The 13,086-nt window shown below is 39.2% G+C and overlaps 1 protein-coding gene across 2 annotated transcripts; it reads right to left on the bottom strand.

Annotated features, from left to right (window-relative positions):
• Positions 1-3,921: 3,921 nt before the first annotated feature.
• Positions 3,922-9,497, bottom strand: LOC117563159 (polymeric immunoglobulin receptor-like). Of its 2 annotated transcripts, none has more exons than XM_034241337.1 (7): positions 9,433-9,497; positions 8,344-8,673; positions 6,961-7,293; positions 6,581-6,631; positions 6,167-6,265; positions 5,256-5,293; positions 3,922-4,893 (listed from the first exon to the last, which is right to left on the bottom strand). In XM_034241337.1, exons 1-7 carry the CDS (start codon positions 9,473-9,475, stop codon positions 4,723-4,725), a joined length of 1,065 nt encoding a protein of 354 aa, XP_034097228.1. In that variant the 5' UTR covers positions 9,476-9,497; the 3' UTR covers positions 3,922-4,722. The 2 variants fall into 2 exon arrangements, with proteins under 2 accessions (XP_034097228.1, XP_034097227.1); XM_034241336.1 differs by having other exon boundaries at positions 4,576-4,893; positions 6,155-6,265.
• Between the last annotated feature and the right edge of the window lie 3,589 nt (positions 9,498-13,086).

The following is a 13,086-nucleotide window of genomic DNA, read 5'->3' as shown; positions in this document are numbered from 1 at the left end:
TGATTAAAAAATATATAATAATTGCCTTACGCATGTTAGAAGCACTTTATTGCAGCTTCCCCGAAGTTTTTTAGAAACGAAATGTTCGACTCAGCCAAACCGGAAGTGACGAAAACTTAGGAAGACGATACGATAACAAACCATGGCGTCTATGCAGAATGAACGTGGAAGGGCAAATATACCAGACAAAGAAGAAGGATTGTACGAGGTATCCAGTGATGATAGCGAGTCAGAAACATCCTCTCGGCTTTCCTACGAAAATGTCGTTTTAGGAACTGAATCTGAATCCGGTTCAGTAAGCGACGATGGACCATTACGTCCTTATTTGTTCGAGCCCGAGCCCGAGGTGATGGTTCACGGCATGGGCAATGGCGAGGATGACCAGGACCAGGCGCCAGATGATGCACCCCTACGCACAAATAATCTTGACTGGTAGGTCCCTAAGCATAGCTCACGCATCTTAAGATCACCTGTAGCCTTTACAAATATGAATCATTGTTAACCAGTTAAGCCCGAAGGTCCCCCCAGTGGACCCCTCCCACAGTTTTTTTTCTCTCACATGTCTCAGGGCTTCTTAACATTTATGAAACTATTAATGTTTCATACCCTTTTAAAGGTAAGAAACTCCGCTAACTGACAATAAGAACAATTGTTAGCTAGAAAAAACACAAGAGTAATACCAAGCCTTTGAATTAGCATTGAGCGAAACAATGCTAACTAATGCTAACGCTTTTTTACACACAACACACGGTAGAAATGCCCTTATTACTATCTTAACTGCACAAACAAGATATACGATTTAAAGCTGAGACTCCACAGATTCCACACATGTAATGTCATCACTGTAAGACCTCGAATTCCTGGAGCTATCAGCCAGAAAAGAGAAAGTAAACAACATCCGGTTCCAAAAATATTACAATAATTACGTCTTACCTTTTTTGATTTGTGATCAAAAGTTGTGTTCAACGGAATAAAAACGCATCTCAAGGTTAATCCAATGTCGTTGTGTCACGTATAATTTTTTACTGATAATCAATCATCATATTTATGGCAATATACTCGGTACCATAATAAAGGTCGGCTATTCACATGCAAATACTATTGAATGTCCGCCATTGTTTGTGCCCGTCTTCCTATGCTCTCGTCATCACCCGAAGATTCCCGACGATTCCCGAAGTATTTCGTTTCATTGAGAGGGCGCAGTAAAATTGAAAATAAAATGAAACTAGGCGCATGAAATAAAAAAAAATTGTTTATTATGCTTATTTTTAATAAAAATACATAAGTTAAACCCAAAATTCGCGGATTTCCACTATCCCTTTAAATTAGAAACATTATTGATTACATCAATGCAAATGTGAAACAAACACATTTTTGACCAAAAACATAAAGCCAACACAGGTGATATGATTAGGCCAATGGCCAGCACCCATTCGATTTTTGACCTACCCATAGGCTAAATTACTTTGACACTTGAGTGACTTCCTGTTAGCGAGAGCACCACATTATTTGCTAACAGCAAAGTGAAAGATAGATCGTTTTTTAGTCTTTAAGCGTCCACGTGTGGACACTCAATCAAAACCACCTGAAAGCGAGAGGGATTCTGCACATAATAGCCTAGCGTCGTGAGTAGCCTACAAGTAGCTTCTCTGGTCTCTGTGTTTCATTCAAGCTCTGCTCTCTGTGGTGTGTGTGTGTGTGTGTGTGTGTGTGTGTGTGTGTGTGTGTGTGTGTGTGTGTGTGTGTGTGTGTGTGTGTGTGTGTGTGTATGTGTGTATGTGTGTGTGTGTGGCACGAGCCATTTTGTGTGCGTGCGTGCGCGAGCGAGAGAGAGAGCTCGCCTCTACCGGAGATCGTTGTGGTTAGCATCTGGTGCTAGCTAGCCAAGCTAACGGATATAAGGAGCTTTTTCAACAACAAGGTGGAGGGAGAATTCTCTCCTCCCATACGGATAGTCTCAGATAACCTCAGCTCAGGTGAAGTAAAGGGCTCTCAGTGTTTAGATAGTTAACTTTAGTCTAGTTATCTCAGTGGGTCTCAAACAGTTTGTTTTAAAAGGGTGTGTGATTTAAAAAATATCTATAAAGAAATAGAAAATCTGTTTACAGTTCTGTGTCATATGGATGTTGAGAGATGTATCCATAGATCTCTTAATGTTGCTCTCAAAGTGCACCAGATTGATGCTTTTAACTTCAATATTTAAAAAAATCTTCCCGGGGGAAACATGCCCCCGGACCCCACTAGAGGAGGTGAGGACCCCGAGGTGAGGTCCATCCCCCACTTGTAAAAATAGCACTTTACCCCTGCTTACACCTATATGCCGTTAGCTGATTATCGAGCCTTCATTGTAACAGTAGAAAATTCAACTGTAGCGCTGGTGCATTAATGGGAAACCCTTACGGCCCGTCCACACAACAGCGTTGACAGCGTCGACCGCTTCAATCTGCCCATTCACTTTGAATGGGGTGACGTCACGTTGCCTCGCTTTTTCGCCGAACTGAATTGTGGGTAGCATAGCGGTCCGTCTCCGCCGGAGACGCCGGAGTAGCCAGCGCCAGCCAATCAAATCCCGTTTCGGAAAATCTGACAGCTCAAGCCGTAGCCAATCAAACCGCGTCTAAGCTGGGAGAGATATCCCGCCGTTCATTTCTATATTTCAAAAAAAGATGGAGGAGAAACTAATTATCGCCGTAGCAAATCACCCGGTTTTGTATGACCAGACCCTCTTCACCTACCGGGATACAAACCGGAGGAACCAGGCATGGAGGGAGGTGGCAGAGACAGTGGGTGAAACTGGTAGGTTTTCGCCTGTTTGGGGAGTTTATATATATATTGCTCCCATAAAATCTCCGGGGGTTTTTGCTTTGTATGTCGGGGGCGGGAGATTCATGTGATTGGTTGTTGGTCGCGTTGCTTGAATAAAATCCCCAAGCTTCAAACACGCCCAGCTCCAAGCTTTTTTTAAAGCTGTAGTGTGGACGCTCCGTTAATGTTTGAGCACCCTCTATGAAACGTCAAGCTACCCCACAGCACCCCCTAGAGAAAATCTCTGGCGCCGCCACTGCGTCCAGGATGCCCCGTCCGGGATGCCCCGTACGTCCGGGAAGCCCTGTATGTCCAGGAAGGATGCCCGGGAGGCATCAGATGTTTAAATTCTCACATGTATTAACCTCTCATTTCCATCCATAGATTTCCACTGCATCCCACAAGGTAAGATTCTTCACGTTCAGTACTTCATACTTCTTTTGGGGGTTCATCGGAAACGGTTCTTCCCTTCCCGATTGATATCCTACAAAACATGGGCCTAATCGCCAAAACACCATTTCATTCACTTGTTATAAACTGTCATCATTATGTTTCATTGATATAATGTGACCGATAATAAATATGTATTCCATACATCACGTCTCTCCTGATTGAAATGAAGCTTAGCGCAAGTTCAGACAGGAAGACCTATCACTCCGTATTGCACGTCATGGCAATACTCGCTCCCTGCACTAAATGACAGGGAGCGCCACTCCTCAGCTAACCTATCACCACCCTCCATTTACAAGCCTAGTTATCGCACCTGTTAATCCCTCTATATATGCTCTCCCCTTTCCTATCAGCTGTCTTCCAGGTGTCGCGCAACCCTCCTCCACCCCTTCGCCTCCTGCTTTCAACTCAGGGCCAAGCTTAACCTTCTCCCTTCCAACCGGACCTAACCACTTATCACCACCACCAGTGTCTAGACCCAGGGGGGTTGATCGGAAACGGTTCTTCCCTTCCCGATTGATATCCTACAAAACCTGGGCCTAATCGCCAAAACACCATTTCATTCACTTGTTATAAACTGTCATCATTATGTTTCATTTATATAATGTGACCGATAATAAATATGTATTCCATACATCACGTCTCTCCTGATTGAACATGTGACGATTTACCCATTTCAGAAATGTTTTATTTTTATCCCGAGGAAATTATCCAGAGTACAGAGCAGGAAGAGGTCGAATATAAAATACAATATAAAAAATAAAACCCCATAAAAATGGTATAAATCCAAATATATATATGTACAGTATAAAACAATACAAACAAGTCGTAAGGATTAAACATGTGTGCGAGTGGCCTCTTGTATCCCGTACTGACCACATCACCTGGTTGAAGTAATATAGTTTCATATCTATTTATTTATATTCCGCTATAATTAAATATTTCTGACCAAAATAGTCAACTGTAAAGCAAAAATACCTAATGCTAATCTGCTAACTTTAAAGTGGACCTATCATGCTATATTTGAAACATATATTGTAGGGCCATACCTATACAAAACATGTCTGTGAATTTTTTTTTTCAAAATACCAAACAGATCATGCATTTTAGCCATGCCTCATTTCGCTCTATATGCTCTTTTCCAGCCCTGTTTTTGCAAGGGCTGATTCTGTGAGAAGTCTTCTTCGCTGCTTTTGTGGCAGACTACAGCGCCACTTACAGGCCTGGCCTATGTACTACAGCGTCTCCAGCGCTTTCGAGCGGTCTCTCATTCCCCTGATAGGCGGAGCACCCCTTTTCTGACGTCAGAACAAATAATAATCAGATCATCACATGATTTCATTCAAAGCAGGTTTGAAATAAGTAAAGGGTTAAATAATCTTACATATTCCGACAAACATCTCTCTGTTTCAGAATATTTACACGGCTGCTTAATCCACACCAGCTTCTTCTGCCAGACTGTGAGAGTTATTGGGGGTCGTTAACAGTAGAGTACAGAGGGGGCTCATCAGAGCTAGCTTCCACCCGAGGAACAGAGTAGATAACACGCTCAGCGTCACCGTGGAAACCGCCGTGGGACGAGCCGACGCTGACAAGTATGATCTCAGAGTAGGTGTGTTGACTCGGGTCGTCTTCAGCCTGGAGGGAAAAGCATTGCTTGATTAAATGTGTTTTTAAAAACAGAGCAAAACAAACAACTGGACTTGTTATGAAGTAATGTCATCAAAACAAAAAGAAGTTGCATTTGTTTAGGTATTTTTTCATATTTACACGTATTATATTACTGCAGACAATATTGTATAACTTGTTTATCCTTACTGTAGTTTGTAACTAGCTGAAGCAACAACATAGTAGTAATAATTGGTTTTGGCTCAATTTGGTTGAGTTTATTGAGTGTAAATTGAAGAGATTTCCCCAGGAGATCTCACACAGATCTTTGTACACGTTGTTGGTTTACAGAAGAATGAATTAATATGATGCTTATATTTTCTCAAACTCACCTCTGGTGCAGAAGCACATTGTGTTTCCTCATGAGGTTCTGAAAAACACAACAGTACTTTGAGAAAAAGACTCACATGACATCACACATTCCCCATTTGAACCAATATTTAGGCCAACAATTAAGATCTGAGTAAAACAAGATGCATGGATGTGTTTTGAGTTTGTAAACAACAGAATATACAGTATATTTTAACCACCCTGCCAAATTTAAATTACTAAAGAAAATTGAATAAGTATATCAAATAAAGTTTAAATGAAAAAGATTAACAAGCTATGGCTGCATGTTTCTAAAATGCATATTAACTTTTTAAAAAAAGCCTCTGATCTGACTTCACTGAGTCTCCAAAATAGAGGAAGCTATCCTCTTAGCTCTCTACATTTGTGTCTGTTGAAAAGCTTATTTTTATAAATGGCATAAGTTTTGTAGATAGACTGATTTGCAGTCAGGTGTGAAATAGATTTAAATGTATGTTGTTGTTTTTTTAAATCGTATTATTGTGTAGTTGCATTGATACTAACATGTTCTATGTTTGCGATGTTGCAACTTACATAGCATAAATCTAGCATCTGTTTCCTAGCAACAACTGAAGGATTGTCGCTCTACAAGAACCAGTGATAACAAAACTTTTAGACTGAGCAGCAGTTGGGTTATTTTGAATGCTCTAAATGAATATCCGTACCCCCAATCTGGTGTTGGGGGATGGACATTTTGTGTGAGAAAGTTATTTTTAGAATTGTGCGTCTGCTTTTAAAGTTAATATAGGTCAAGAAAACGGACAACTTTTCAGTGAGACATGTTTTTTGTGTGTGTGTGTGTGTGTGTGTGTGTGTGTGTGTGTGTGTGTGTGTGTGTGTGTGTGTGTGTGTGTGTGTGCGTGCGTGCGTGTGTGTGTGTTACCTGGTTCCTCACTTTTGTCTTTACAAATCCTCTTCCTGCAGAATACCAGCACAGACAGTGAGGACACGATGACCAGGACTCCCAGAGTCAGAGATACATACAGGATCACACCTGTGGTTGTTTGAAGAGTTAAATGTAAACAATGACATCTAACACTTGAGTACCCATAATCCATTTTGTTTTTCAAGGGGGGGGGGACAGGTTATCTTTAGGGGAAGACAACAGGTCAACAGTATTTGCCATATACTGTAAAATAGAGTAAATCTTTACTGATTTCAAGGTTCAGCATTTTAAAATGTACTTTGTTATGTGTTTTGAAAGATTCAAATTAAAATGTAAAGGTTCTGATTGTAGAAAAGTTATAGAACAATATGATGGAAGAATGTGTTGTTTAAACTGTATCTACTAAACACAGTGTGGATGTAACTTTAGTTCTTTTCATGGAGCTTTCACTTTGGTTTGATGTTTCTGTAGAGGCTGATGAGACGGGTGATGAAGGAGTAGAAGTGGTCAGCGCAGTGAACAAAAATAAGCAAGAAGTCCTGATGAGAGAAATGAGATCCTCCTCTGTGTCTGTCTGTCAGCTGAACTCTTTTAAATTGGTTTTAAAATATTAGCAGCTTTCAGTGAAAAAGGCAGCAGTTTGTTTATATGTATGTATTTGTGTATAGGTGTTGCATCTATACAGAGCTTTGGAAATACTGTATGTAACTATGGTCATACTAATAAAGCTATTGAATTTAGTTTAATTGAAAACTGTCTTCAGAGACATGAACAAACTTTTTCATTATGAAGCAGAAACTCACCATCAGTGACGTTGAGCACAAACATCTGGGATGGATCTTGTGAGTTAGTTCTGCCCAGACCACACCTGTACCGTCCTGAGTCAGACTGGGTCAGCTGTTTGATGCTCACAAACACAAACACTCCTGTTGGATTCCCTTCAATATATCTGATGCTGTATCTGTCTTTCAAATATGTGTTACTATTTGTTTCAATAAGAATGTCTTCTCCTTTACATTCCTCCTTGCAGAAGTACATGTTGACCAGAGCGCGAGTAAAGTAGCATTCAACTACAATATTCCCTCCAGTTCTAGCATCGATAGTTTTTTCTGCAGAAGGATCACCATCAAGTTTTGCTGTTGAAAACAATTACAAATCAATAGTTACTATTTGTAGTTTACATATCGTAGTTTCACTATCTATAACTTTGTATATTTAAACTTGATCCAGTCCAACAACTTAATGAAATGGCTTTTTAGCTGAAATTCTTTATTATTTTATTTCAGTTGGATTTGATATCATTATATTTTGAATTTATATTAGATTTGAACGTCTTAATAAATCATTGGCTTTGTAATTTTTTATTATAAACAGTATCCGATTAAAGTTAACTGATAATTAAATATGTGAACTTTTGTTGAAATTTATTTTGAAAGTATAATTTGTTATTATGATTTACCCTGAGTCAGCTGGAATTCATATGCTCATTACTTCCCTAAAACATGACTTAAACACTTCTGCATTAACTGTTCTTGAGAAAAGAGGAGCTCGTCTCTTTCTGAAGAAATGTTTTAAATGGTGAGGTTTAAGCAGAATGCATGTTTTAGGGAAGTACTGAGCATACAGTAAATGACATTTGGATTATACAGCATTAGTTGTGTTAGAGTTGGTTAATGGATGTTTGTAATATATTTTGGCTGTTGTTAAATATGGCCTCCAGTTCCTAATTAATTTCACATTCTTTAAGACTTTTCTCCATTTTGGGATTCTTTGTTCACCGTGGAGTCACGCTAGACACAGCTATCAAATTCATGATCTGAAAATGGTAATTTGGGGGTAAAGTATTCCTTTAAAGCCCGACCGCAGCCACAAACCACCAGTTCAGTTATTGTCTATTGATCTCAATCTATTACTAATTGTCTTACTTGTTAACAGAACACAGAGCGGCCATATGATCTACTTCATTCAGATAAGAACACAAACAACAGTGAATATGCTCGTGCCCCTGGTATTAAATTCTTCATCAATAATGTTTTAAACAATAATATTCAAATACACTTGTATGTGTACGTGTTTCGGTTTATCAGTTACTTTCAGAAGACATGTTGGATTTAGATGAGTTAATGGTGAAAAGGTACAACTATTATTAAGACAAGGAAGAAGATCCAGTTTTTAGTAAAACTCACCATCAACAACGATGATCTCAATATCCTTGACTGAAGTCCGTGTCGAAGATATTCCCGCACCACACCTGTAGCGTCCTGAGTCAGACTTGGTCAGCTGAGTGATGCTGACAAAAAAACCTCCATCTTTATCATCAATGCTGTATCTGCCACTCTGAGCTGAGGCATCAGTTGTTTCAATGAGAATGTCTTCTTGTCTACATGGTTCCTTACAGAAGAACTTCCTGATTCTAGAAGAAGCAAAGGAGCATTCAACTGTGACATTTTCTCCTTCAATTACTGAATAGACAGGGAGTTGGGCACTGACGAGACCGGTGCTTCCATCCTGCAGAGCTGAACAAAAGACGAACAAAAGATAAACCATCATTATTAGTGATCAGTACTTCCTGTAGGATGTTGCAGTCTGATGACAACACTTCCTGTTTCACATGAACACAGATCCTCAGAGTTAAACCACAGCCTGACTGAAGATCACCATCAGCACTGCAGGTTAATGTGACCGTTCGGTCTGAGACATTTATCCTTTAGACACAAAGACTACATGAAGTCTCCATCTGTAACTTTAAGCTACATTAACGCAAATCCTAATAGTACATCATCTTGCATTGTTTATGTCCACAACACTTTGACAAAAACAATTAGATAGATGTATACTTTATTCATCGCAAAGTAAAACATGTTTAAAAAGATATAAGACACAAATATAATAAAAGTTAACCTTAGCGGCGTGTATATATAAGAATACAAATCAAAAGATTAATAAATTAATCAAGAAAATATTCTGCAGATTAAATGATTATGAAAACAATCATTAGCAGTAAAAACAAGCATGTACATTCTTTTACAAATCAGTCGTTATGACTTCTAGTTTTACTCATTCAGTAAGACGATGATAACTGATTTTAATGATGAGGTACACTAGTTTGAGGAAGTGAAGCATACATTTGAAGCTTAGGTCATTGGTTGCATACTAAAAAGCCTAACTTTGGAATATTTGAACAACTCGTACTGCTGGAGCCTTGCATTAACTTAATACATACTTAAAAAGAAAACTATGAAATTACTGAGATGAAAATAAAGTGATGTACTCACAGAAGAGGAAGAAGAAGCAGATCAAAGTGTGACAGACTTTCATGCTGAGACTCTGATGGTTTACCACTGACTGTCTTTCTTTACTGGCCAACCAGGAACTTGTTACTTCTTTAAATGATGAAGTCCCTCCTCCAAACACAACACAGCTCTACTCTCCTCCCCAACGCAGAAATTGTCTAAAAATACCCCATTGAAAATAATGAATTGTAAATGTTAACGCGATCACAGCTCCTCATATCTGTTCAGAAACTGGACAAAAGTTAAACATACAAACCACAGACTGTCTGTGTCATGGCGAATACAGTCGCTGCTTTATGTATGTCTGTATGACGTTGTTGTGAGCAGGGCCGGCCCAGACCAATTTGCTGCCCTAGGCAAGATTTTAGCTGGCACTCCCCCCCCCCCCCCCACAACTGCAGACACTTACACTTACTATGACTCGCGCGTGCATGGTTGTGGTGTATATTGTGTAATATTGAAGTTGAAAGCATCAATCTGGTGCACTTTGAGAGCAACATTAGGAGCTCTATGGATACATCTCTCAACACCCAGATGAAACAGAACTGTAAGTAGATTTTCTTTTTCTTTATGGATATTTTACAAATCACTCCCCTTTCAAACTGTATTCTTGTTTATTAATAACAACTTTTTTGTACTGTCATATAGTATTTCATACCTGTTTTTCACCTATTCTCTTATTTGTTTATAACTATAATGATCATATAAAGGTGTGCCTTTACCTCACTGAGCTGAGGTTATCAGAGCCTCTCAGTCTTTCAGGAGAGAGCTCTCTAAAGCTCTCCCCCCGCGGCCGCTTACACAGTAAATTCCAATGTTAATAAAAGCACACAGAAGCTGTGTACGTTTTTTGGGAGTTTGATTTATTTTAAATTAACACAAATATAAAATTAAAATCTATTATTGCACACTAAAACCATTATTTCAAAAAAAAGAACAATTTCACATAAACCTCTGGTTTTTACTGGGGCTGGGGCAGTTCAACTTGATTTTGTGGGGGGGGGTGTGTGCCATAGTTTATGGGCGCTGTACGCAATATAGGCGTAATTCTGTTAGTATAAGATAATAAGATGTACTTTGTTGATGCAAAATCGGGAAATTCTGTTGTTATGAAATTTTAAAAAAAAAATTCTCCCCAATTTTCGGCGCCCCCTATGGGTTGATGCGCCCTTAGCATTCGCCTATACTGCCTATGCCGAGGGCCGGCCCTGGTTGTGAGTGTGGACGGAGCAGCTACAGGTTAGTTTAGCCTGATCGATTTTCCTAAACCCTATGGAGAAATCCCATTGCTTTTTGGCGAAGGAACCGGAAGTGGTGAAATGCTAACTCACTTCCTGGTTGTAGGACGCGTCACTGCACCACTCTTTTGTGTGAATCATCTAAATACATTGAAACTAAAAACAATATCTGCATCAATCTTTAGTTTGTATTCCCGTCAATGCAGCATGTAAAACAATATGCAAAACAAAAGATGCATTTCAGCCGCACACATTAAAAAAGAACTAAGCATTGGTTAGCGTTACGTTCCCAATGTATAATAAGTAGGTCAACAAAACCATGGGAAGAAGGTTTTAGAAAGTAAAGCTGCTCGTAACCAGCGTGAGATAATGGTTTTGTGTATTGGTGATATTAGTGGGGGGGAAATGGGTTGTGGCTTATGAAATGAACAGGTATGTTGAGATGGAAGGAAGTGGAACAAAAACAAAGCAGAAAACAATGGCAGCCATGGAGCAGAGAGCTGAAAATGCAGCGTAAACGCAGAGGTGCGCTGCGGGATGGAGAGGAAAAGTTGTGAAGCTCTGAGTGCACCGTCACATCTTCCTGTAAATGTAACTGAGGCACGTGGCACATGGATAAGCACTGGAGAAAGTGGATTACATGACAGCATGGAGGAACACGCTAGAATATTTTTCATCCAGCAGACACTCGTCGGTCTGATCGACTTGTTGTTTGCCTGTAATGATGGACGCTGTTATGATTTTCCTTCGGCTCCTAGTTAGATGGTCCTTAAACTTCACAATGTTAACAAACATGATACACTTTCTCCTGTGTATATCACTTGAAAAAAACTAGTAGAAAATGTTTCTACTGTATTCACACACACACACACACACACACACACACACACACACACACACACACACACACACACACACACACACACACACACACAGTTACTCTACCTATTTTTCTATAAAGTGAAGATTTGTTTACCTACTTTTGAAACATGCTCTGATAGAATAACTGTATGCTGTTGGAAAAACACAATATTTTACAGATGCAGTTTCACTAATCCCATTTTCAAAAGTTAGGGTTCGAAGGGGTTAAAAACCAGGAGTATAAACATACATTTCCTGATCATCTGTGGCGCTAATTGAAATGTGATCCTTAGTGACCAGCACAGTTCATTACATTACATTACATGTCACTTGTTAGACGCTTTTATCCAAAGCGACTTACATACTCAATACTGTGGGCAAACACAGGAGCAATTTGGGGTGAAGTGTCTCAGGGACACAACGACATGCTGACTGCAGTACAAATCAACTAAAGTTAAACAAGAACAAACCACAGACTGTCTGTGTCATGGCGAATACAGTCGCTGGTTTATTTATGTCTGTATAGGCCGTTGTTGTGAGTGTGTATGGTCGGAGCATACTGCGTTACCTTCGCCGATCTCCATTCAGAAAACACGCATTTTAAAAGGTTTTTCGCCTGCTGTCTTGTCTACACACTTGTCAAAGCATTAATTCATGGTTTTTACTAACCGGTATCAGTATGTTGTTACTTAATTTTGAAAATGTGTATTACAATTACATCACGGTAAAATAATGTTCATTGTGTTAGTAGTTGTAGCCACTCACGTCACTAGTTTAGCATACTCAGCCCGGTTGTTGGCCCGGAAAGAACCACGATTTTGGAGGGCCAGAAAAACTGTGAAAAGACCCGTTAGCCGGAACTACCCCTAGTGGAAACGCAACAAAAACGGGCCTGGTTTGGCATGGCACGCTTAAACGGTGCTACGCGCTGCAGTGGAAATGTGTCCCACATTAGGGAGTGTCCCACATTAGGGCAACTCAACCCTACTTTGTAGTATTTCTTTCTTTATACATAGTTCTATCATCTATTTAAAAATATGTATTGTTGTTATTTATTATTGATACATATTATAGCAAAAAAGGCACACATTTTACACACTTATTTCACATTTTCCTCATAAATAATTGATGTTAATAGGCATGTTTATACTATAAGAAAATGTATCATATCACATATATTTTACCCCCGTAGTTCAATAAAGTTTTAGTTTTTTTCACAGGCTTTGGTAATACAAAAAAAGACAAATAAATAGAGACAATAATCATTATAACAATTACTTAATTCATGCATTATAACATAATAATATCATTTTTAGAATTAAATGTGTCATTGCTTTTTTCACTAACGCCTCCACAGCATTTATTTATTGTTCCATGCATTTTTCCTGTATTGATGTATTTCTCCGTGTGTTTCTGTATTTTTATAGATTTATTTTAATTATTTACGTTCTTATACGTTATGTCATTTCCGTTCTCCATACACAGCCGATCCCGCTGCAGTTACATGACTTGAACAGGCGTACGTGGGGACTACTTT

This window comes from Gymnodraco acuticeps, unplaced genomic scaffold (assembly GCF_902827175.1).
Source record: "Gymnodraco acuticeps unplaced genomic scaffold, fGymAcu1.1, whole genome shotgun sequence".
In the NCBI taxonomy this organism is placed as follows: domain Eukaryota; kingdom Metazoa; phylum Chordata; class Actinopteri; order Perciformes; family Bathydraconidae; genus Gymnodraco; species Gymnodraco acuticeps.
Note: the sequence above shows the minus strand (reverse complement) of the source record. Positions and strands in the feature narration are given on the sequence as shown.